General features: G+C 45.1%; 1 protein-coding gene and 1 pseudogene across 1 annotated transcript; both read left to right on the top strand.

Annotated features, from left to right (window-relative positions):
- Positions 1 to 606: 606 nt before the first annotated feature.
- LOC123121352 (uncharacterized) lies at positions 607 to 5,590 on the top strand. The gene is made up of 4 exons (XM_044541302.1): positions 607 to 879; positions 1,002 to 3,849; positions 4,208 to 5,020; positions 5,113 to 5,590. The coding sequence occupies exons 2-3, from the start codon at positions 1,016 to 1,018 to the stop codon at positions 4,776 to 4,778; spliced, it is 3,405 nt and encodes a 1,134-aa protein (XP_044397237.1). The 5' UTR covers positions 607 to 879; positions 1,002 to 1,015; the 3' UTR covers positions 4,779 to 5,020; positions 5,113 to 5,590.
- Positions 5,591 to 9,407: 3,817 nt separating this feature from the next.
- Positions 9,408 to 14,333, top strand: LOC123121351 (CRM-domain containing factor CFM3, chloroplastic/mitochondrial-like; annotated as a pseudogene).
- Positions 14,334 to 26,691: the final 12,358 nt, after the last annotated feature.

Here is a 26,691-nt window from a genome sequence, read left to right as displayed (position 1 = left end):
TGATAGTAGAGATAATAATAATGGCATAGCGTGCCAGAGTGATTTGTTATGCGGGAATATCTGGTTTTGTTTTGGAAGGTTATCAAGAAATATCTTATGTCTATCTTTTAGGAAGGTGATCTCACATATATGATGTGATTTCTAAATTCTTAATTACCTGTTATTTATATAATTGAATTGAATCAGCACCTGCCAAGGCAAGCACGAAACAAGATCCCCTTAATGGGATTTGGTTTTTTAACGGGAGGGCGAAAAAACAACGGAAGTGGTGGTGAGAGGTGAGACAAAATAAAACCGGACGAAAAAAGACCGTACCAGTCTACCAACTCCTTCATTAGGAGTAGAGATAAGTACCTCCAAGAGACTCGGACGGCATATCATATTTGAACCTTGATGGGCTGGGATACCACGGTTCTCCTAACTATCCAACCACGGGTTGGTTCGCGGTTAGGTCAGACTTTAAAAGATCAAATCTTTCTTCATTTATATAAGAAAATAAAAATCAAATATTGGCACAATCAGTTTTGTTAGGAAAGTTGTATCTACGCATGAATACTTTCTATAAATACACCGGGCATATTTCTCTTCCCCAAACATAGATTTTTGTTTTGTTTTGAGAATTTCTCCAAACATAGATATGCACAAGCAGAGCATCATCGGGGGCCCCAAATTCTAGGAGCACCCCCCTTCCGTCCGTCGCAGGCTTTAATGGTCGCCTAGCGCCAGCTCGTCGGAATCCGGGAGTCAGCTTCTCCACTTCCCTCCGCCTCTCTCGCTCGCTCGCTCTCCACCCACATCGCCAACAGCCAGCACCGCCTCCGCCGCCGCGGCGGCGGCTCGTCTGACGTCTGTGCAAGGTGAATGCGTCGGCTCCTCTTGGTACGGTAGTTCGTCGGACCGTCCCGCCGCGGGATATGCGGCGGAATCTGAATTTTAGGGTTTGGTTCTTATCTTTTTCGTCGGGGTTGATTAAAGTGCCTTTCTTTTATCCGGATTTGTAGGGGCTTGTGTTCTGATGGTGGGGGTGGAGCCGCCGGCGCCGCCCTCGCGGACGCCGATCGGCGCGCGGCTGGCGGCCCGCGGGGTCAGGCCGAGGAGGGTCTCCGCCAAGCGCTCCTGGCCGCCCGGCTGCGGCCGCTTCCGTGCTGCTCCGCCTGCCCCCGAGGCCGGCGACGGCGAGAGGGGCGCCACCAATGGCGTCATCGAGGGCAGAGTGGAGGAGGCGGCCAGCCACGCGGGCGTTTCCTTGGCGGCGGCCCCGCCTCAGCCGGATACTGAGGGGTTGGCGGAGGGGACGAAGGAGGTTGGAGATGCAATCGACGCCGTCGTTGTTTCATCGGCAGCGTGCAACGGCGACCTCCCTCACGCCCCGCCTCAGCCGGAGACGATGCCGGAGGAGAGGAAGGAGGGAAGAGAGACACACATGGACAGGGCCGGTGTTTCCTCCGTGGCGTGCAACGGTGACCTCCCGCACGGCCTGCCTCAGCCGGAGACTGAGGGGATGGTGCAGCTGAGGAAGGAGGGTGGAGAGGCACACATGGATACTGCCGATGTTCCCTCTGTGGCAAGTAACAGCGATCTTCCACACGCCCCGCCTCAGCCGGAGACCATGGTGGAGGTGAGGAAGGAAGGTGGAGAGGCGCAACCATCCAGCGGTGGCGATGCCCGAGGTCAGGCAGAAAGCAGAGCGATCGAGGTGATGCCGCTGGCGTTTGCTGCCCCGAAGAGTTTTGCTGTTGCTTCTGTCAATGGTTCCGTCGAGAATGGGGGAGATGGGGCTGAGTCATTGCTGATGGAGGGGAACAGAGGCCTGGGGAGTGGTCGATTGGTCAGGGAGGAGGATGTGGCTGGCAATGGCAATGGCAGTGTGATGGAAAACAGAACGGGTAATGGTGAATTGGAGAGAAAAGAGGATGGACATGATACAGTGAGAAAGAAGAGGTGGTTGATGTCTGCTGTAAATCCCCCTCCCAAGAGGAGGGCCATCTCAGCTGTACGCAATTTTCCACCTGGCTGTGGGAGGGATGCTGTTACTGGAACTGGCAGCGGAGTTGAGGAAGGGTCAGTATTGGAAGCCACGCCTATCAGTTTCGCTACCAGGGGCGCCTCTGTAGTGGATGCCTTGACCGCGGCTCCAGTTTCAGGTCATGGTGCTTCCCCGGTGGTCGTGAGAGATGCTTCCAATGAGGAGGTGCAAGGCAAAAGAGCAGAAGTTGTAGGAGCGGGTGATGGTGAGGTGAGAGGCAAATTCGATGGAACCTTGCGGAAAGGTACTCCTAAGACTTATGTGAGAAGTCGTTTTGTTGATGCAAAGACAAAGGGCAAGCGACCAAAGGATGTCGCGATGAATGATACATTGCGAGGAGACGGCACGCTGAAAAACAAGAATTCAAGAGATGATGTGCGCTCAAATAGTAACACGAAGCATGGCGTTGTGAAGTTGAAGAGTTATGGCATAGGCAAGGACTCTTTGATCAGGTCTTCTAAGGAGTCCAAGTGTGGAAATCATGATATGACCAATCAAAGTGAAGAAACCGATGATTTGACCTTCATTAGTGACAAGCTAATTGTACAAGCATTGATGGCTCCAGACAAATGCCCATGGACAAAAGGAAGGAAGTCTAGTGCTAGTGCTTCCAACTCTCTTACTCCTAGGAACAAGTCTCTTCCTCCTAAGAAACCGAAGAAAAAGGACGCTACTCCAAGGAAAGAATTGCCCCCCAAAGTGACACCTTCTACATCGGCCGTGCATGAGAAAATTGAGCATGGAGAGTACTCTTGCTTGGAAGATGATGACAACCCTATGGCATTAGTTGTCCATGAAAGGAAAGAATTGTGTGTCACTCTCCCTCCTTGTGCTCCTTTTGGGGACCAAAGTGTTGATGCTCGAAGCAAAGTTAGGAAGTTGCTCAAGTTGTTCCAGTTGATATGTCGGAAGCTTATGCAAGCCGAGGAACAACAATTACGTAATGTTGGAAGGATTGACCTTGAGGCCGTTGAAGTTCTAAAGAAGTATGATGGATATTCTAAACCCGATGCTATCGTGGGCAGTGTTCCCGGTGTTGTTGTTGGTGATGAATTTCATTTTAGAGTTGAGTTGTCGATAGTTGGACTACATAGGATATACCAAGGTGGCATTGACTCCGCCATTGTGGATGGTACCCGCATTGCAATAAGCATTGTCGCTTCCGGTGGGTATCCCGATGAGTTGTCTAGCTCGGACGAGTTAATATATACCGGCTCCGGAGGTAAAGCCACCGGCAAGAAGGAGGCAGAGGATCAAAAGCTTAAGGGTGGTAATCTTGCCTTGAAGAATTGCATCAAAACTAAGACTCCGGTCCGAGTGATTCATGGGTTCAAAGGTCAAAGTAGAAGTGAAGTCGGGCATTCTAAATCCAAGCAAATATCGACATACACTTATGATGGGTTATATGTGGTGGTGGATTGTTGGCAAGAAGGAGCAAGTGGCTCGATGGTCTTCAAGTACAAGTTAAAAAGGATCCCGGGTCAACCTGAACTAGCTTTACACATAGTCAAGGAAACAAGGATGTCTAAAGTTCGTAAAGGTCTTCGCTGTCCTGATATATCTCTAGAGAAAGAAAGGATTCCCATATGTGTGATCAACACAATTGATGACGCGCAGCCAACACCATTTGAGTATATCACCAAAGTCATATATCCACCGTCGTATGCAAAAGAACCTCCGCACGGCTGTGATTGCACCGACGGTTGCTCGGACTCTAGTAGATGTGCTTGTGCAGTGAAGAATGGAGGAGAAATCCCATTCAATTTTAATGGTGCAATTGTTCACGCAAAGCCGCTCATATATGAGTGTGGCCCATCTTGCAGGTAAGGTGTTATTTTTGTAACCTAACATAACCTAACTAGACACCATTTGAGTTTATTTTAGTTTGTTCTTTAGATTAAAGAATTTAATTTGCAGAACCTGGAAATGTTTCTTATTGTTACTAAAACTTCTAGACAAATCTTGTACCGAGTCTAAGTATATGTTCTGTCCTAGATGTTGGTGAAATATGAGAAATGGCTCATAAACCAAACTTGTTTACCTGAAGTCGGCTCATAAACCAAACTTGTTCACCTGAATATGGTTGGCAGTATTCTTTTGCATTGGACGTTTAGGTTAAATTGAAGTCACAAAATTTCATTGGAATTAGTGAGCTAACTAAATGCTGAAAACTGCATGCAGGTGCCCTCCAACATGCCACAATAGGGCGAGCCAGCATGGTATCAAAATTCCGCTGGAAATATTCAAGACTGGGGAGACAGGTTGGGGTGTAAGATCTCTCAGTTCTATCTCTTCAGGCAGTTTCATATGCGAGTATGCAGGTGAGCTATTGCAAGATACAGAAGCTGAAAAGATAGAGAACGATGAGTACCTGTTTGATATTGGTCATAACTACGATGATGAAGAACTTTGGAAGGGGCTTCCATCTATGATTCCAGGTTTAGAATCTTCTACCTCTGAGACAATGCAGGAGGCTGTGGGCTTCACAATAGATGCTGCAAAGTGCGGTAACGTCGGAAGATTCATCAACCATAGCTGCTCCCCAAACCTGTATGCACAAAATGTCCTCTGGGACCATGATGACAAGAGGATGCCGCACATTATGTTTTTTGCTGCCGAGAACATTCCTCCGCTTCAAGAGCTGACTTACCACTACAATTATACAATAGGTCAAGTCCGTGACAAGAATGGTGTGGAGAAAGTAAAGGAGTGCTTGTGTGGTTCGGCTGATTGCTGTCACAGGCTTTACTAAGTTATTGGTTTTCGGTGACTGGTGATGTTAATGTTCGTATCCGATGGAAATCAGTCCTATAATGGCAGTGCTCACTCGCTTTACCTTCTGGTGACCTTGCACTCGCTGACAACATGTAGTGTTTATTTTCTGTGCCAGTTGAACTATTATTTGTTACTGCATTTTGAAGAACATATAAGCTCCAATAGCTCACCCTTTTTGGGTGTTTGGGAGACTTTGAAAGAGTAGTATGAAGTGTCCAGGTACGTTTTACTCTTTTTTTCTTTCGAAATGAGATTGTACTGGCTATAACATGAGGTTTGACTGTTGGCCTTTGTTATGACAAATTCCGCAGAATCAAGCATTTTGGCGTTGCACATTCTCCTGTTGGAATCTTCACATGGACCAGGAGGATACAAATATGCAATGATTAGCTTGTTTGGAGCTTTGCACTGAACATGTTACTAGTAGTAGGACTAAAGATGGTGGCTACAAGTGCCCGGAGCTGCGTCGACTTCCAGTTGCGATGCCGGGGACAGACTAGATGATAAATTGCTTCTGCAAAGGACTGCCCCGCATCATTTTGCTCAACTGTGGATCGCAAGGCTGTAGCAAGCTGCCGATTGAAGTTGTGGGTTCATACCCCTTTTTTTGCCTTTATAAAAATGAATTTTGTGGATCCAATAGTGAGCTGCCCTATCTTAAAGAGTTGCAGCTCTTCCTGCATGTAAAGTTTTCAGTGTTGGTTTGGACCATCAGATAGACTTGCTGGAGTTGTTTCTCAGATGCTACCATGCAACTTCAGGAAATATAGAACATTCCTACTGTTCCCACATGTGTTTGCTTTCTGCTATTTGTTCTTTTCTAAGCCATGTTGCGAGATGAACACTGCTTCTTTTTTTAGTACTAAAAAAATGAACCGTGTAAGACAATCATTTTTCTTTCTAGCAGGTAAAATTTCTATACTCCCTTTGATCCATATTAATTGTCGCAGCTTTAGTAGTACTACTTTGTATTGGAGTATATTGTATAGTTGGAAAATATTTATTAAATACAAATGACATGATATAAAGAAAACTTTTTTCCATGCATGTTGTGGTGGGTCTTTGATGAGGTAGGATATGTATAATAAAAGTAGTTGGGATCACTTTTTATCCTTAAAAAGTCAGGATCACCTTTTTTTAAGAATAGCCGTATATTCTTAATTGCATAATGTTTTGGGGATACAAATAATAGACTGTGGAGACATAAGCTAGACATTCCTTTTTCAAACCTGCTCTGCTCCCATTTAAGAAAAAAGGATTTCACGTTCTTCCTGAAAGGAAGAGAGGATTAGGAAAGTCCTATTGATTGTTGTTTTCTCCAGACCGTGGGAAAAGCATGAAAAAAAGGTTCCAATGGTACGATCCTTTTGTCACCCCATAATGAAAGGGGTGATCTCGTAGTTCTTGGTCCTTATGCATCCATTCCACATGTTAGGTGTAGCTGGTGTATTCGGCGGTTCCCTATTCAGTGCTATGCATGGTTCCTTAACCTCTAGTTTGATCAGGGAGACTACTGAAAATGACGGTCATCCCCAAGCTAGTCGCTGCTTTTAGCTTAACTATGAGCTTCTGATATTGTCACTGGCATATATACACCGCACGGGGTAATATGGGATCCTCGGCGTTATCAATTCCTTCCGAAAGCTTTATCAGATGTCACAATTTATCAACAGATATCTTCCGGATGAGGTGAGGTTGGTCCGTCCATGTAACGTGGAGGAGCGCTTACGGTGATTGGTCCATGAACCCTTCACGCTTAGGATGTAGACCGCCATGTTGACCTCTCTGGAGAGCCTAGTTAGGACTTCGGCGTGTCGATTATCGGAGGCTAAACATTACCTAGAAAAGTGTGCCCGGCCAGAGGTAATCAAGCGTATCGAGAAATGTAGTGCACCTCTGCAGGGAGGTTAAACTATTCGAATAGCCGCGTCTATGGTAATAGACGATTTGGTGTTGTACCCTGAGCTTCTACAACTTAAACTGGATACTTAATAAAATTCATCAAAAATTATAGCACGCTCGAGGACCACTTTCTCACGGGAATTGGATCCAAGGGTAGTGCATTGCTGTAATTGTTATTTGTATTCGTTTGCGCTCTTTCTCTTTCAAGGTTGCAGGATTCTTCTCATTCTCTTCTATTGCTGCAAGAAGCTTCATTCTCACCTCATGCTGCAAGATGCCGGTGGGTAGTTGTTACTTTGAGTTCCCTCATTATTATAGCATTTCTACAGTTTAGTCCAAAGATATAGCCTATTTCCTTTGATACCGATGCATAACTAGCATAGTTGTGATGTAAGTCTTGCGAGTACTTTGGATGAGTAATCACTGTTGCTTTGCTATTCTTTTCCTTCAACCCGGTTGCTGCAACAGGTAGTAGCACTGCGGATGCAGGTTATTCCAATAGTGCTTACTACGAGGAGATCGACATCGAGGAGGTCCCACGCAGGAGGCTTGTGCCTTTTCGATCTAGTGTCATTGTTATGCTCAGCCTTCTTAAGGCAAAGCTTGTCTAACATTATCTTTACCCAGACCTAACTTGCTATATGTACTGATAATATGGGTGCTCGTGACCTGGATTTGTATATAAAAGTTTATGTTTAATTTGTGTTGTAGAGTTGTGTTGTGATATTAACATGGAGTCATTGTTCGTGATCGTGCATGCTGCGTGGATGATTAGTGCATGATTATAAACGGGGGCGTCACAATATGACACATTGTCGAGGTTCATCTAACGACTTTAAGCACACATGGGAGTTAGCATGTTCTGCTAGGAGCCACTATCAACTATCGACTCTGGTCTTGTCTATGTGTATGTGAACCTATAGGGTCGCACACTTAAGGGACAGCGGCCCATTTGGATTGGATATGAGTGGAAAATGGGTATGGACTCCTAGTGGGTCTCAAGTGTTGAGCCCACCTTGGAGGTCTATATAAAAGGGAGTGGGCACACCACTTAGGTTTGATCTTTGTCCTCCCTGGACAACCGCCGTCACCGCCGCTCCCCATGCCCCAAAATCGAGCGTTCGGACCTAGCAGTTCGCCGCCCGACGCTACTCCCTGTACGTGTGGATACCTTGGAGGCATCACATATGCTGTGCTTGGACGAATTGTTCGAGGGAACCGTAAGGAGTTGTTTGAGGGATCCGTGGGGAGTTGTTCGAGGGAGATCACCAACTCTACTTTCGTTGCGGTGACTGCGCGTCTAGTGGTAAACCCGATCTCGTGATCTATTTCTAATAGCATGATCTTGGGTGCGCGGTAGAAAATTTTCATTTGGCGCCAGCGTAGCATACCGCATGTTCCAACAGGTTGAAGTCGAGGTCGAGAGCCAAGTGTCTCAAACAGTTACTTACTCACAGCAATGTAATCCGAGTCCATCATGTTTCGATGCGCCCTAACATCTGTAGTTGGCAATGATATTTTTGCTAACCGCCAAACAAACACCTTCACCTTAGAAGAAACATCAATACTCCAAAGTTTGGTCCAACTTTTCCATGATCATTGCACATCTCAACTCCCCTACTTGTTCTCCAGCCAAGCCTCTCTTTGAGATTTTGTGTCTACGAGCAATCTATAAGACGGTCTGGTCGAGAATCTCCCTGTCTTCTCATAATGCCAAGCCCATGTGTTGTCCTGGGTAACCATACTCAAGGGTATATTCAGGACCGCATCTTCATCCATCGGAAGTAGGTGGGCACGTACCATAGTACTATTCCATGAGCATGTCGCGTCATCAATTAGTTCACTAACCCTCTGAGGTGGATGAGAAGAAATCGGACACACCAGCCTTAACTTGAAATCGCTAGGGATACAATTATCGTCAAAATAGCTCGTCTCATTCCCAATGCCAATTCGAGGATAATCCTGAGCTTAAACGCATCACGACATTCACATAGGGCTCTCCAAATAGAAGCGAAGACAAGTAACAAAGAGGAAGGAAAACCGAAAAAACAGAGATAATATTTAAAATGCTTCTAAAATATAAAAGAACGTTCACAAATTTTGTAAACATTGTTAAAAAACGTGTACATACTTGAAAAAGTACTCGTGAATTTAAATTTTCATACAATTTATAAAATGTTCACAAATTTATAGAATATTCTTGAATTTCAAAAAATCTTCCCCAAAATTTTAGAAATGCCCTATAATTTTAAAAAATGCTCAGAAAACATTTCCAGATCTCAAAAGAACTTCCCCAAATTTCAAAATGTTCATAAATTTGAAAAACATTCATGAATTAAAAAATGTTCACGGTTTTAAAGATTTGTGTATGGACCAATGTAGGATCGCCACATTCACCTGCGGACAGGCTCAACCGCATCGGACAACCAATTCACCCACGAATGCAATTACCTCGATGCATCAGGAGGCTCCATTATTTTTTCTACATGAGGAGGCCCCATTCCCAAGGAGCTTAGTAGTGACTTAAGATACTTGTCCAGATTAGGAGGAGGTTGACCTATATATAATTTTCTTTCTTTAGCAAAAAGGACCCATATGGATGATGGTACTCCCAACAGGCCCAAGAAGTAGACGCCGGGGGCCCAAGCAAGGTCCAACAAGTAAACCCACGATATCCTCCTCGTTTCGTCATCTCCCCACCTCCCTCACTCCCTCCCCAAAGCTCCGCTCGTCCCCTCCAATGGCACTGCTCTTCCCGCCCCCGGCCCTCTCACCCAAACCCCCCTTCCCCTCCACCCTCCGATCGACGCGGCCGCGGCGCGCCACCTGTATCAGCAGCGTCTCCTCTCCTCGCCCTCCCGCTTCGGCGCCCTCCCCATCCACCTCCTCGCCGTACAAGGCGCCGGCGCTAGACGGGGGCACGGAGACAAGGAAGAAGAAGAAGAGGAGGAACCTGAAGCCGAGCTTCGAGGAGCAGGCGCTCCGCCGCTGGTCCGCGAGGGCGCCCTCCCAGCGCGCCTCCTTCCCCTGGCAGCGGCAGCAGCCGCAGCCGGCTCACCGACAAAACGAGGGCGCGGAGGATCATGAGCCCAGTAGCGCCACGCTGCGGTCCATCGTCGAGTACTTCGACTACGACTCCTCGGAGGATGGCGGCGGCGGTGTTGGAGAGGGCAAGGACAAGGGGAATGACGGCGTGGCACACGGCGAGGCGGCCCATGACCGGGACGAAGAGTCGCGTTCCCAACCGACCTACCTTCTTGGGAGCCGGCCGGTCTCCGCGCCGTGGATGCACGGGCAAGAAGGACCCACCGTCGTCGGCCGGCTGCTTTCGGGTCCGGTGGGCGGAGACGAGGAAGAGGCTGTCAGGAATGGTGTGTTCGATGATGAGCTAGATTCGGAGGATGAAGACGAAGAGTGGGTGGACAACAGTGAGGTATTGGAAGAAGAGCCAATGACAGTGAACTTAGAAGAGGAATTGTATGAGGATGAGGATTCTGCTGCGCCGGCAACAAGTTCTTCTTTTCCGCTGGATTCTATACTGGAGGACCAAGCTTCCACAGGCGGTGGGTTCGACAGGAGTATAAGGCGAAGCAGTGTAAGCTCAATTGTCAACACACTCAGGAATTCGATGGAGGAAAGTGCCACAATTGGGAGCTCCGAAGGGGAAGATTTTGTCCAGAAGCTGGGTTCTGTGCTCCTTCCATGGGAGAGGGAGGAGGGGAATGCGTTTGATGGTGACAACCGAGGGAGGCATAGCAACACCAAGTTGGCAGAGAGGACTATACCGGAACCAGAGCTGCGGAGGCTTAGAGACGCTGCATTGAGGATGAAGGAGAGGATGAGGGTTGGTCCAGGAGGGGTTACACATGCCATTGTGGAGAGCATCCACAGTAAATGGAAGGTGGGCGAGGTGGTCAAGATGAGGTTTGAAGGGCCTCCCAGCCTGAACATGAAGAGAACCCATGAGATACTAGAGGTACCTGTTGCATTGGCCTTCTGCGCCCCTTTGATTTGCCTTATCACTACAGCCACTGATTGAGCAAAAGCATGTGTTCTATTTTACGATGTTTTCGATTCAGTGAAATCTGATAGGCATTTGTGGTCTTTGTTATTGTCAATCAGGACAGGACTGGAGAAACTGTGATATGGAGGTCAGGGAGGTCGATTGTCTTATATTGAGGAATGAACTACAACCTTCGATGCATGCAGTCATACGCCAAAATTGCGGAAGTTGATTCATCTGAAAATGCTGGCGATGCCATTGGTGTTGTACGCAGCTCTGAAGAGCGTAACTTGCAAAAGCCAACTGTTGAGCATGATTTTCAAAAGCCAATTATTGAGCGCAATTTGCAAAAGTCAAGTGCAGACGATGTGAAAAGATCGAAATCTATCATGAATTTCTCTCAAGAAGCTACGGAAACGTTTGATATCGATAGCTTCTTGGATCAGTTGGGACCACGGTACAAGGATTGGTCTGGTCGCAGCCCCATCCCTGTGGATGCTGACTTGCTTCCCTGTGGATGCTGACTTGCTTCCCGGTTTAGTTCCAGGGTACAAGCCACCATTTAGGCAACTTCCTTATAGGACTAAAATTAGTTTGAAAGATAAGGAAATGACAGCTTTGCGTAGACTTGCTAGACAAACTGCTCCACATTTCGCTCTAGGTACTGGAGTTTGTGAAGTTGCTTGCTTGTAATTACTTGTACTTAAGCTTCAATTATTTCTTCACACTTTTTTTACATATTTGTGAACAGGGAGAAACAGGGAACACCAAGGCTTAGCTGCTGCTATTGTTAAAGTATGGGAGAAAAGTTCTATTGTAAAGATTGCCATCAAGAGGGGGGTGCCAAGCACATGCAACGATAGAATGGCGGAGGAAATCTAGGTAAATCGGACATATTTTAAGATCATTATACCACATTATCGAAATGCTTAAAATCACATGAGATTGCTTTATATGCAGATTTTCTGCTTTTGCTTACTTTTTTTATGAGGATGCAGTATGTTAGCAATTGCCCCTTATGACTGATTCGATATTTATTACATAAATCATACTGTTTGAAACCTTGAAGAGTGAGTTGCTGAGAAAGCAATTCCATGAATGGATATATTTGTTGTTGTATCTCCTTTGTACTGTGCTATCTTTTATCTTTCCCTGTTGATTCTTCTGAAGTATGTTTTGAACTCTGAATATGATCATTGTGTCCCTCCTCACGTTACAGCCTATGCATGTTTTTTCATGAGAACGTGTGTCTTGAATCTTTGTAACAAAACACATGCAGAAATTGACAGGAGTACTTGTTTCGAGGAACAAGGAGTATATTATTTTCTATAGGGGAAATGACTTCGTGACACCTAAAGTAAGGAAGGTCTTGGTGGAACAGCAACAACACGCAATTACTCAGCAGGAACAGGAAGAGCTGGCCAGGCTCAAAGCATCAGACTCAATTACTCCCATCCCCAAAGCATTAAAGAATCCTCTAGTTGCTGGCACTCTTGCAGAAACTAGAGAAGCCACATCTCGATGGGGAGATTCACTTAATGACGAGCTGAGGAAAAAGGAGAATAATTGTTTGATTTTGGCCAAACATACCTCTCTTTTGAAGAACATGAAGAGAAAACTGATTTTGGTATGTTCTTCAAAATATACATGTAGAGTGGAAGTCTATATTTTCCTATTTTCATTGTTCATTTCCGAGACAGCATGGCACTTTCTCTCTCCATATTTAGAAAATCTCATTGCAGTCTATATATAGTAAAAATTAATAACAACTCTTATGTATGTCCAGGCGAAAACAAAGGTTGCAAAAGCAGAGATGGCTTTGGCGAAAGTTCAGGAATATCTCTCTCCAGCAGAGCTTCCAACTGATCTGGAAACTGTTACAGACGAGGAGCGTTTCCTATTCCGCAGAATTGGCCTGAAAATGAAGGCCTTTTTGATGCTTGGTACAACTGAAACTTTTCACATAGAAGTTGCAATGTAGAACGCATAGGTGAACATCTCATGATTTACCTCTGTTTGTTAAAATTTCGTAGGCAGGCGGGAAGTTTTTGATGGTACTGTGCAAAACATGCACTTTCACTGGAAGCATCGAGAATTGGTCAAAATTGTTGTGAAGGGGAAGACCTTTGAACAAGTTAAACATATTGCTATCTCTCTAGAAGCTGAAAGTGGAGGTGTGCTCATTGCACTTGACAAGACAACAAAAGGATATTCAATCATTTTCTACCGTGGTAAGAACTATAAAAGGCCCCAAGTTTTAAAGCCACGGAACCTATTGACAAGGAGACGGGCAATGGCACGGTCCATTGAGCTCCAAAGACGAGAGGTAACTCAACCGTAAACTCTGATCCTCCTCTTTTTGTACAATTTGTACTTGCCTTTTATATATCGGATGGCTGAACATTTTCAGGCATTAAATCATCACATCTCAGTTCTGCGACACAAGATCTGGAAGTTGAAGTCACAGCTTGTAAGGCAATTTATATCTGATTTCATCGAATTTAATTTTTCCATGTTAGCTCTTCTTGATGATGCGCTACACCTTTGTTATCATCATCAGGTACAGATGAGGGCGGCTGGGAGAAAACAGGACGCAGAGTTACTCCAAACGGTTGAGGACGATTTGTCTTCAGATGATGATAATATACAGGTAAATCATACATGGCCAGGCTGGCTTAGCAAAATACTCCATTAAAGAACCGTTTCCCGCAAGCTAGAGTGATCCCTTTCAAGCACTCTCTACAATCACAATGTACATGTGTCCTTGCATATCGTCTCAGTATCACAGATACTTCAGTTTTTTTTAAGTACTATCTCAGATACTAATATTAGTCTCGTATGATTTTAAGTTGCTTGAGGCGATTGCCTCTAAAAACCAAGATGCTGATAGGTAGCTTCTGCTGTCGCAGGATGAAGGGGATGAAGCTTACCTGCAAACTTACGGCAGCGACGATGAGGACGATGCCGACGATGATTCCAACGAATATCTCTGAGTTGTGGCAGTTTTAACCGATGAAACTCCAGGCCAGTGTCGTTCCCTCGCGTGGCCACATAGTCAGAACAAGGCAAAGTTCCAATCGGTAAGGCGACGCATGCCCGTGTGGTTTGGAGTTCGGCACTGCTACAGCACACCGATAGCATGTACGTAGCCTTCCACTGAAGATGTTGCCAGTATGTGGTTCATATGGTTCCTTACCACCAATGAGGATGTCACTTCAGTGGCATCATTTTGCATTTGCCACGGGCACCTCCATGCCCCTTGTCAAAATGTAGACTCAAACAAGGTTTCCTCTTAACACATGGCTGGTGTTTCTTCGGAAGAGGAGGTTTGCAGGTGGAAGTGTGTATGAACCAGGCTTCGGTGCGTTCCTTCTGCAGCAGCTGTAGATTACTGTGTGTATGTAGTGTTCTATCTATTCTCCTGAGCCGTTGCAAAATTCATGTGTTCGTTTGTGCCTGTTTGGATGGGATGTATGTTTTCATGTGGAAAATGAGGAATTGTATTTTGAAAAAGTAATTCCTGGGGTGTTCTTTGTTTGTAGGATTGGACCACAAAAATATCTTAGAATCTTTTTTATTGTACTCCCTCTGTTCACAAATATAAGATGTTTTAGATATTTTAAATTACATACGAATTGAAATGAGTGAACAAACATACTAAAACATGTTTATATACACCCGATTCACAAAAGAATAAGAACATTTTGTATTCGTGAATGAAGGGAGTAGTGGCAAAATGTGTGCAAGAAAAAACGCCAAGGAAATGTATCTACGGATTGCAACGAACAAAATGACAAATAAAAAATTCACATGCGGGAATAAAATCCTCCAGAAAATATGACTTGGACATCAATTCAATGTACTACGAGGTTTTACGTTTCTCGCTTTTGAAAGGCGCTCTCTATTGAAATTGATAGTTTGGAGGCTGTCAACATGGTGAGAAATGGAAGCACAAACAGATCAAAGTATGCTTTTCTCATAAGAGAGATTAAAGATAGTATGTCCCGACCGCAGTTCTTGTATTACTCATATTTGCCATGGTGATAATTCTTCTAGTCATGTTTTGGCAAACTTTGATAGAACTCAAGGCCGAATTGCTGTATGGCTTGGGTCTGGACCGAAAGTTGTTTTGGACGCTGTCAGGCGTGATTGTATCCCTTGATTGAGTAACACAATAATTATTTCATCGTTTTCCCCTAGCGGCGGCTAGGGTTTCCATGTCTTCCCTGGCGATCTGATCACTAGTCTCTCTACCCAATACATCTCGCATCCCCTACGTAGGGTTCCCCATCTACATCGAGGGAGGTCTCCCAAGCCTCGCAGCGATGGAATCGGCTGCGGACGCGCAGTCAGGTACGAGCGGCGGCAGCGGTGCCGCCATGAGATCTGATCTTGACGAGTTCATGGAGCAGTTGAACTTGGAAGATGAAGTCTTTGATGATCTGGTGATTGATGAGAACGATCCCGAGATCAACGAGGGCGTCAGGTGGCTAGCCCTTGCTAGGGTTCACACAAACAAAACCTTCAGCCCGGCGGCCCTCTACAAGGATATGCGGGCGGTGGAATCCTTCTCAACAGGTGAAATTCCGTCCAGTTGGCCCAAACCTGTTTGTTGTTCAGGCTGCGTGCCTCGGTGACTGGGAACGGATGATCGAGCAAGGTCCCTGGTTGTTTAGAAACTTCTTAGTGCTGATGTGCCCCTATGATGGATTCACCAAAGCAGAGGAGGTTCCTATGGTGTTCATGCCGATTTGGCTCCAGATCCACAAACTCCCAGAGGGTTTTTGTAAGAAAGGTATTGTGGAACATCTGCTTAGGAATTCAGGGAAGATCCTGGAGATGAGGTTGAATGGGAATACTCGCGGGGACTATGTGAGAATTAGGGTTCGCCATGATGTGCATCAGCCCCTAACCAAGTTCCTTAGTATTGTAAGAGGCAGGGAGTGTCAGGTTTTCCTGGTGCGATATGAGAAACTTGCTCGATTTTGCAGCGTCTGTGGCATTATAGGCCATGAGTTCAAAGAGTGTGGTACTGGAATCCATGAGGAGAAGAGCAAGACATTTGGCTCGTGGTTATATGCAGATGGCCCTAACAAGCCACGACCGGAGGGTGCTAACCGGGGTGGTGACCAGAAGCCTGACTACACGCCCAGCCGAAGGAACTTGTCACAAAAGCCTGTTGACCCTGAAACTTTAGATACAGCCTCGAGCCCGTCGAAGACCTCGCGGACAGACATGCAAGTTGATCCATCGGTTAGGAAAAGACTCGCTTTGGAGGAGGCGGGCACTGGTGAAAAGATAGGGAGCACCAAGGACCCAACTGGTGTTCTCACTCTGACCCTTGGTGAAGGGGAAGATGGAGGTGGTATTCACTCACCAACTAGCAGTTCAGGTAGTAAGCGAGCCAAACTTGGCTCTGAAGATGTTTTAGATGATCGATCGGCGGCCTCCTTCGAGGAGGACCGCCGGACACAATGAGTTCTCTAGTTTGGAACTGCCAGGGGGGGACCGCCGGACAGTTCGTGAGGTCTTGGCCCTCTGCAAAGACAATTCCCCGGGGCTGGTTTTTCTCTCTGAAACTAGACAAGCCTCAAGCAAGATGGAGAAGATCAAGTGGAGACTGCATTTTTGCAGGTGTGTCCAGTGATGGGTTGAGTGGGGGCCTGGCCCTCTATTGGGATGATAATTTGCAAGTGATAGTTTTGGATTCTTGTGCACGGTATATAGACGTGCATATTGTAGATGGAGCAAATGATAAAACATGGAGGACGACCTATGTGTATGGAGAACCACGGGTGGAGAACAGACACCTTATGTGGAGTTCTCTATCAAATTTACGGGCCTTCTCCTCGGAACCGTGGTTAGTTTGTGGAGACTTTAATGAAGCAATGTGGCAACACGAACACCTCTCCCTTACGCAACGGTCTGAGAATCAAATGCAACAGTTCAGGGATTGTTTACTCTCCTGTGAGTTGATGGACTTGGGGTTCTCCGCGATCCCGTATACATATGATAATGGCCAAGTGGGCAACAAAAATGTCCGTGTTCGTTTGGATAGAGCGTGTGCAGATGAAGCTTGGAAGGATTTGTTTCCCTTTACTCAGGTTGATCATCTCGCGTCTTCATGCTCGGACCACTGTCCTCTGATGGTGCGGCTATCACATGTGGAACCGCCAAAATAAAGCTACACCCAGATATGAGATCATGTGGGAACGGCACCCGGCGCTGGCCTCGGTTATAGAGGACCGTTGGGGGAAAAGCAAACCTGTAGGTACTTTAGGTGCTGTCAGGGAGGCTCTTAAAGAGATGATGGTGAAGCTACGTTCTTGGAGTAAGGAGAACTTTGGTCATGTCACGTCTAAAATTGAAAAACTTCGGCGACAGTTAGCGGATTTGTGATGACCCACAAGTATAGGGGATCTATCATAGTCCTTTCGATAAGTAAGAGTGTCGAACCCAACGAGGAGCAGAAGGAAATGACAAGCGGTTTTCAGTAAGGTATTCTCTGCAAGCACTGAAATTATCGGTAACAGATAGTTTTGTGATAAGGTAATTTGTAACGGGTAACAAGTAATAAAAGTAAACAAGGTGCAACAAGGTGGCCCAATCCTTTTTGTAGAAAAGGACAAGCCTGGACAAACTCTTATATAAAGGAAAACGCTCCCGAGGACACATGGGAATTATCGTCAAGCTAGTTTTCATCATGCTCATATGATTCACGTTCGTTACTTTGATAATTTGATATGTGGGTGGACCGGTGCTTGGGTACTGCCCTTCCTTGGACAAGCATCCCACTTATGATTAACCCCTATTGCAAGCATCCACAACTACAAAAGAAGTATTAAGGTAAACCTAACCATAGCATGAAACATATGGATCCAAATCAGCCCCTTACGAAGCAACACATAAACTAGGGTTTAAGCTTCTGTCACTCTAGCAACCCATCATCTACCTATTACTTCCCAATGCCTTCCCCTAGGCCCAAATAATGGTGAAGTGTCATGTAGTTGACGTTCACATAACACCACTAGAGGAAAGACAACATACATCTCATCAAAATATCGAACGAATACCAAATTCACATGACTACTTATAGCAAGACTTCTCCTATGTCCTTAGGAACAAACGTAACTACTCACAAATCATATTCATGTTCATAATCAGAGGGGTATTAATATGCATAAAGGATCTGAACATATGATCTTCCACCGAATAAACCAACTAGCATCAACTACAAGGAGTAATCAACACTACTAGCAACCCACAGGTACCAATCTGAGGTTTTGAGACAAAGATTGGATACAAGAGATGAACTAGGGTTTGAGAGGAGATGGTGCTGGTGAAGATGTTGATGGAGATTCACCCCCTCCTGATGAGAGGATCGATGGTGATGATTTCCCCCTCCTGGAGGGATGTTTCCCCGGCAGAACAGCTCCGCCGGAGCCCTAGATTGGTTCCGCCAAGGTTCCACCTCGAGACGGCGGCGCTTCGTCCCGAAAGCTTCCTTCTGATTTTTTCCAGGGCGAAAGACTTCATATAGCCAAAGATGGGCACCAGAGGCCTGCCAGGGGGCCCACAAGGTAGGGGGCGTGCCCAGGGGGGTAGGTCGCGCCCCCACCCTCGTGGCCAGGGTGTGGGCCCCCTCTGGTTGATTCTTTCGCCAGTATTTTTTGTTAATTCCCAAAAGTGCCTCCATGGAGTTTCAGGACTTTTGGAGTTGTGCAGAATAGGTCTCTAATATTTGCTCCTTTTCCAGCCCAGAATTCCAGCTGCCGGCATTCTCCCTCTTCATGTAAACCTTGTAAAATAAGAGAGAAAAGGCATAAGTATTGTGACATAATGTGTAATAACAGGCCATAATGCAATAAATATCGATATAAAAGCATGATGCAAAATGGACGTATCAACTCCCCCAAGCTTAGACCTCGCTTGTCCTCAAGCGGAAGCCGATAACGAAAACTATGTCCACATGTTTAGAGATAGAGGTGTCGGTAAAATAAAATACGGACATGAGGGCATCATGATCATTCTTATAACAGCAACATAAATATATATTGTCATATGATTTCTTATGCTAAAGTAACAATCTATTCACAATGTCAAGTATGAATCAGAAACTTCATTGAAAACTAACAAACTATAATCTCAGTCATTGAAGCAATTGCAATTTATCATAACATCAGAAAGAGTCAATATAAGAGCTTTTCAGCAAGTCCACATACTCAACTATCATTTAGTCTTTCACAGTTGCTAACACTCACGCAATACTTATGGGTATGAAGTCTTAATCGGACACTGAGAAAGATAGGGGCTTATAGTTTTGCCTCCCAACCTTTTACCTCAAGGGTAACGTCAACAATAATAGTTCATGATAACTTACATCCAATTGGATATATATATATATATATATATATATATATATATATATATATATATATATATATATCAGGATCTTTCCAACACAATGTGCTTGCCAAAGGATAAAGTGTAAAAAGGAAGGGTGAAGATCACCATGACTCTTGGATAAGGTATGAGACAAAAATAAAAGACAGGCCCTTCGCAGAGGGAAGCAGAGGTTGTCATGTGCTTTTATGGTTGGATGCACACAATCTTAATGCGAAAGAACGTCACTTTATATTGCCACTTGTGATATGGACCTTTATTATGCAGTCCGTCGCTTTTATTTCTTCCACATCACAAGATCGTATAAAGCTTATTTTCTTCACACTAATAAATCATGCATATTTAGAGAGCAATTTTTATTGCATGCAACAATGACAACTTACTTGAAGGATCTTACTCAATCCATAGGTAGATATGGTGGACTCTCATGGCAGAACTGGGTTTGAGGATATTCGGAAGCACAAGTAGTATCTCTACTTGGTGCAGAGAATTTGGCTAGCATGAGGGAGAAAAGCAAGCTCAACATGTTGGATGATCCATGACAATATACTTTATTTCGGATATAAGAAAACATAATCCATTACGTTGTCTTCCTTGTCCAACATCAACTTTTTAGCATGTCATATTTTAACGAGTGCTCACAATCATAAAAGATGTCCAAGATAGTATATTTATATGTGAAAACCTCTCTTTCATTATTACTTCCTATTAATTGCAACGATGACCAAAACTATGTTTGTCAACTCTCAACAACTTTTATTCATCATACTCTTTATATGTGAAGTCATTACTCTCCATAAGATCAATATGATCTCTTTATTTCTTTCTATTCTTTCTTTTTTTATTCCCTCAAGATCATAGCAAGATAACCAAGCCCTCGACTCAAAACTAATCTTTATTATATATAGCTCACGGACTCGATTACATAGAAGGATCATAAAGCATAACTCAAACTAGATCATACTAAAACTTTATTCTACTAGATCAAGATATTACCAAAAGGATCGAACTAAGAAAAAAACGGTAAAGATAGGAGTGTGATGGTGATACGATACCGGGGCACCTCCCCCAAGCTTGGCAGTTGCCAAGGGGGGTGCCCATACCCATGTGATTATGTCTCTTTCTTCGGAGGTGGTGATGATGGACTTGTCGATGACGTAGGCTTGTCATCCCTCTTCCAAGGCATAGGCTCACCATCATAGAAGGATGATCGAGTCTCCGGGATCCTCAAATCTGCAGCCAAACTCATCCTCTTGAATCTATATACTCACAGTTTTGGTTTTGCAGGTCATAGATCTGGGCTTGGAGGTGCTCGATTTTTTCGTGAAGCTTGAAGATGGCCTCCCCAATATTCTTGGCATCCAGCTTGTGGTTGTTGGTGAACTCCGTGATCATTATGTGGTTGGCGTCGAGTCCACGTTCCACCATCTCCTGGCACTTGAAAACTTGTTGCTCCATTGCTTCGAGTCTTGTCTCCGCGCTTCCGGTCCGCCTTGGTCCCTCAACATCGCGGATGTGCAGCAACCCCTCTCGCATCTCAATGATTTGAGGGTGTTGCAGCACCTCCGCGAGGTAGGGGTTGATGACCTTCTCGAAGAACTTGTCCTTGGGGGCGCTTGGAGACGTCATGGTGATATAGATCTGTCAGAAAAACAGCTCGAAACAAAAACAGAGGATATTTGCGTGGTACGGTGGTCAAAACCTTCGGGAGATTATATAGTGAATTTTTATAGACAAAAAGAAGTATCGTGCAAGAAAACGGAGTCCGGAGAGCACACGAGGTGTCCACGAGGCAGGGGGGCACGCCCAGGGGGGTAGGGCGCGCCCTCCACCCTCGTGGATGCCTCGTGTCCCTTTCGGACTACTTCTTATTTTCCTATTTTCTTAAATAGTCCAAAACAGAGAAAAGTTGCCATTAGAACTGTTTTGGAGTCGATTTACTTACCGTACCACATACCTATTCCTTTTCGGAGTCTGAAACGTTCTGGAAAGTGTCCCTTATGTATTCCTCCGGGGTTACGGTTTCAATAACAGTAGTTTCAACATTTATGGGATTACCTAAGATATAATGTTTGATTCTTTGACCGTTCACCACCTTCGGATTTGTGCCTTCGAAGTTGTTGATTTTTATGGCACCGGAATGATAGACCTCCTCGATAACGTAAGGACCTTCCCATTTAGAGAGAAGGTTTCCTGCAAAAAATCTTAGACGCGAGTTGTATAGCAAAACATAATCACCTATATTAAACTCACGCTTTTGTATCCTTTTGTCATGCCATCTTTTAACTTTTCCTTTAAACAGTTTGGCGTTGTCATAGGCCTGGGTTCTCCATTCATCAAGTGAGCTAATGTCAAATAGTCTCTTCTCACCGGCAATTTTAAAATCATAGTTGAGCTCTTTAATGGCCCAGTATGCCTTATGTTCTAGTTCGAGAGGTAAGTGACATGCTTTTCCATAAACCATTTTATACGGAGACATACCCATAGGATTTTTATATGCAGTTCTATAGGTCCATAATGCATCATCAAGTTTCTTGGACCAATTCTTTCTATATCTATTAATAGTCTTTTACAAAATTAATTTAAGCTCTCTATTACTCAGTTCTACTTGACCACTAGATTGTGGGTGGTATGGAGATGCAATTCTATGATTAACGTCATACTTAGCAAGCATTTTACAAAAAGCACCATGAATAAAATGTGAACCACCGTCAGTCATTAAGTATCTAGGGACTCCAAACCTCAGAAAAATAACTTCTTTAAGCATCTTAATAGAGGTGTTATGATCAGCACTACTAGTTGGAATAGCTTCTACCCACTTAGTAACGTAATCAATAGCAACTAAAATATGTGTATACCCATTAGAGGAAGGAAACGGTCCCATATAATCAAAGCCCCAAACATCAAATGGTTCAATAACAAGTGAATAGTTCATAGGCATTTCTTGACGTCTACTAATATTACCAATTCTTTGACATTCATCACAAGACAAGACAAACTTACGGGCATCTTTGAAAAGAGTAGGCCAATAAAAACCGGATTGCAATACCTTATGTGCAGTTCTATCTCCAGCGTGGTGCCCTCCATATGCCTCGGAGTGACACTTGCATAGGATCTGTTCCTATTCATGCTCAGGTACACAACGTCTAATGACACCATCTACTCCTTCTTTATAATGGTGTGGGTCATCCCAGAAGTAATGTCTTAAATCGTAGAAAACTTTTTCTTTTGCTGGTATGTGAAACTAGGTGGTATAAATTTAGCAACAATGTAATTGGCATAATCAGCATACCATGGAGCAATACGAGAAGCATTTATGACAGCTAATTGTTCATCGGTAAAGCTATCATCAATAGGTAGTGGGTCATCAAGAACATTCTCTAACCTAGACAAGTTGTCTGCAACGGGGTTCTCAGCTCCCTTTCTATCAATAATATGCAAATCAAATTCTTGTAGCAAGAGAACCCATCTAATAAGTCTAGGTTTAGCATCTTTCTTTTCCATGAGATATTTAATAGCAGCATGATCGGTGTGAACAGTTACTTTAGAATCAACAATGTAAGTCTGAACTTATCACAAGCAAATACAACTGCTATAAATTCTTTTTCAGTAGTAGCATAATTTCTCTGGGCACTGTCTAGAGTTTTACTAGCATATTGGATAACATTTAATTTCTTATCAACTCTTTGTCCTAGAACAACACTTACAGCATAATCACTAGCATCACACATAATTTCAAAGGGTAAATTCCAATCAGGTGGCTGAACAATAGGTGCAGAAATCAAAGCTTTCTTAAGTATTTCAAATGCTTCTACACAATCATCATCAAAGAAAAAAGGAACATCTTTTTGTAAAAGATTAGTCAGAGGCCTAGAATTTTTTGAGAAGTCCTTGATGAACCTCCTATAAAAACCAGCATGACCAAGGAAACTTCTTATACCTTTAATGTCCTTAGGACACGACATCTTTTCAATAGCATCAACTTTAGCTTTATCAACTTCAATACCTCTTTCAGAAATTTTATGCCCCAAGACAATACCTTCATTAACCATAAGTGGTACTTCTCCCAATTCAAGACAAGATTAGTTTCTTCACATCTCTGCAAAACTTGCTCAAGGTTGCTTAATCAATCATCAAAAGAAGTTCCATACACGGAGAAATCATCCATGAAAATCTCAACAATCTTTTCACAAAAGTCAGAGAATATAGCCATCATACATCTTTGAAAGGTAGCAGGTGCATTACATAAACCAAAAGGCACGCGTCTATAAGCAAAGGTACCGAAAGGGCAGGTAAAAGTGGTCTTTTCTTGATCCTCTTTTGACACAGGTATTTGAGAGAAACCATAATAACCATCTAGAAAGCAAAAATGTGTATGTTTGGATAATCTTTCTAGCATTTGATCAATAAAAGGTAAAGGGTAATGATCCTTCTTAGTAGCTTTATTTAATTTGCGGAAGTCAATTACCATTCTATAACCTGTAACAATTCTTTGTGGGATCAATTCATCTGTATCATTAGGAACAACAGTAATACCTCCCTTCTTAGGGACAGAATGGACAGGACTTACCCACTGACTATCAGCAACGGGATAAATTATACCTGCCTCCAGAAGCTTTAGTATTTCTTTTCTTGCCACTTCTTTCATCTTAGGATTTAACCGTCGTTAGTGATCAACAACCGGTTTAGCGTCCTTCTCCAATTTTATTTTGTGCTGGCATAGAGTGGGACTAATGCTCTTAAGATCATCAAGAGTATATTGTGACGCCCAATACTTAAGCTACAGTGAACCTCTGCTAATGATGCCACATCACCTCAATTACTGTTGCTGATCTCGCGTTAGTTCGAAACCGATTAGAATCCAAATTAAAAATCAGTCAAACAACAAAAGTTTTCAAACAATGAAACTAAAATGTTCGGGTCATGCCAGATAATGCATAGGTGATTATGGTGGTGAAACCAAACTTTTATGAAATGCTTAACTTCACTAAAATGATTTAAATAATAGCAAACCTAATAAATTAAATGCCTTTACTAATTAATAAAATATCAAACTAAATTATTTGGGGACTAGACTTCTTGTGACAGTGGAGTAAATTGAAATACTAAATTAGATGCCAAGTATATATTTTACAAAAACTAAAACAATAGGAAACAAAGATAAAATAGAATAAAAGAAAAAGAAAATACAAAACAGAAAACAAATGAGCTAAAGTAGACCCCTGCTCTCCCTGGGCCTTGGCCTAGATGGCCAGACGGCCCAGCCAGCCTCGGCCCACTCCCCGCACCCCTGGCCTACAAGGCCTCTCACACCCCACCCGAAACCCTAACCGACACCCCCACTCCTCCCACTTGTTCGGTCTCCCCCTCCCCCCAATCCAGTTCTGGATCGGGATTGGGCCGACGACCGCGCCCCAATGCCGGCGCCCCAGCCCGTCGCCGCACTCCAACTGCCCCGACGCCGCCACGCCTCGCCGGCGCCGCCCCACCACCGCCACCCGAAGACCTCGCCAAGGCCTCCTCGTCTCCTCCTCAAGCCGCTCGCCGGACTCCATCGTCGTCGTCATCTCCGTCAACGCGGCCGTCCTCATCTTCCTCCCCAAGCACCGCTGCCCCCGAACCCTACACTACCCCGTGAGCTCCCCTTCTCCTCACCCGGTCACCGCGCTACCCGTCGCCTCACTCGCCCCACTTCGCAGCATGCGCGCGCCCCACGACAGCGCCTCCGCTCACTGGCCGGAGCCCACGCCCCGTACGCTCTCGCCCAGCCGTGGACCGCTCTAACTGCACCCCGCGCGCGCTCCCCACGCTGCTCGCGCCCGTCCCGCTCACCATCCCTGCCTCTCCGCGGTGCCCACGTCCCCTTCCCGGCCGCCCACGCCCCGGCCTCCCACTGCACGCCCACGTTTCGCCGCTGCCACTGCTCGCCCGCACCGCGCGCTCGCCATGGCCACACCCCCCCGTGCTGCAGGCCTGCGCGCCATGCGCCTCGCCTTGGCACTCCCGTGCAGCCACAACCGTCGCCGCCGCCGCTGCTTGATCTCTGCTGCGCCGCCGCCGCCGACTGCTCCACCGCGCCACTTTGGTCTCCCCACGCGACTGCCTTCACTCCCCCTGCCGCCCGCTACCTCCCCTAGCTGCGCCCGACACTCCCTGGCTGCCCTGGCCAGCGCTCTCCTCCGCCCCGACCGGTGCTCGGGGCCAACCGGGGGATCGCCCGTACCCATTAGCCCATTACGGGGCGCCCAGCAGTGGCGTGTGTCACTGACCACTAGGGCCCGACCTCCTTTTTAGAACAAAAAAGAAAAGCAGAAAAAGAAAATAAATAAATAAATAATAATAATAATAATTAGTTAATTAACTTAATTAATCTAGTTTAATTAAATTTAATTAATCTTGCTTAATTAAACCCTAATTAACATGTTAGTCTATGACAGGTGGGTCCCATTGGACCCACAGGCCAGGTTTGACTCTGGTCAGCAGGGTTTGACCTGCTGATGTCATGCTGACATCACCTTTCACTGTTCTAGATAATGTTCGAGTTAATTAATTAAATAAATTTCAAAAATGCATAAAGCTTTGATAAATCATAGAAAATAAACCGTAACTCCGATGCAAATACTTTGTACATGAAAGTTGCTCAGAACGATGAGACGAATTCGGATACGTAGCCCGTTCGTCCGCCACACATCCCTAGCATAGTGAACACGCAACTTTCCCCCTCCGGTTCATCTGTCCAAAACGCGAAACACCGGGGATACTTTCCCGGATGTTTTCCCCCTTCGCCGGTATCACCTATCCCTGCGTTAGATCACCCTGGCACCGCGTATTGCCTTGTTATATTTTGTGATGCTTTGTTTGCGCCGTATTTACTGTTTCTTCCCCCTCTTCTTCTCTGGTAGACCCCGAGACCGGCGTTGATGCGTTTGAGAACGACTACATCACCGACAACCCTTCTTCTTGTGCAACAGAGCTTCCAGGCAAGCCCCCCCTTGATCACTAGATATCGCCTATTCCTTCTCTCTACTGTTTGCATTGGAGTAATGTAGCATGTTACTGCTTTCGGTTAATCCTATTCTGCTGCATAGCCTGTCATTGTTGCTACAGTTGTTACCCTTACCTACAATCCTAAATGCTTAGTGTAGGATGCTAGTATTCCATCAGTGGCCCTACATTCTTGTCCGTATGCCATGCTATACTATCGGGCTGTGATCACTCGGGAGGTGATTACGGGTATATACTTACATACATATTATATGATACATGTGGTGACTAAAGTCGGGTCCGCTCGTAGAGTACCCGCAAGTGATTCCGATGTGGGGGCTAAAAGGACAGGTGGCTCCATCCCGGTAGAGGTGGGCCTGGGTTCTCGACGGCCCCCAACTGTTACTTTGTGGTGGAGCGACAGGGCAGGTTGAGACCACCTAGGAGAGAGGTGGGCCTGGTCCGCGGTTACTTCAAAATATCACGCTTAACGAGATCTTGGTATTTAATCTGAGTCTGGCCACTGGCCTATATGCACTAACCAACTACGCGGGAGCAGTTATGGGCACTCGACGTCGTGGTATCAGCCGAGCCTTCT

The sequence above is a fragment of the Triticum aestivum genome, chromosome 5D (genome assembly GCF_018294505.1).
Source record: "Triticum aestivum cultivar Chinese Spring chromosome 5D, IWGSC CS RefSeq v2.1, whole genome shotgun sequence".
Classification (NCBI taxonomy): domain Eukaryota; kingdom Viridiplantae; phylum Streptophyta; class Magnoliopsida; order Poales; family Poaceae; genus Triticum; species Triticum aestivum.
This window is presented reverse-complemented; position numbering and strand designations above follow the sequence as displayed.

What these genes read in the sequence shown, in the direction of transcription:
- LOC123121352 (XM_044541302.1), top strand. Translation starts at nt 1,016, where the DNA reads ATGGTGGGGGTGGAGCCGCCGGCGCCGCCCTCGCGGACGCCGATCGGC. An exon ending in GAGTGTGGCCCATCTTGCAG is followed by an intron (nt 3,850 to 4,207) that starts GTAAGGTGTTAT and finishes AACTGCATGCAG; the next exon opens with GTGCCCTCCAACATGCCACA.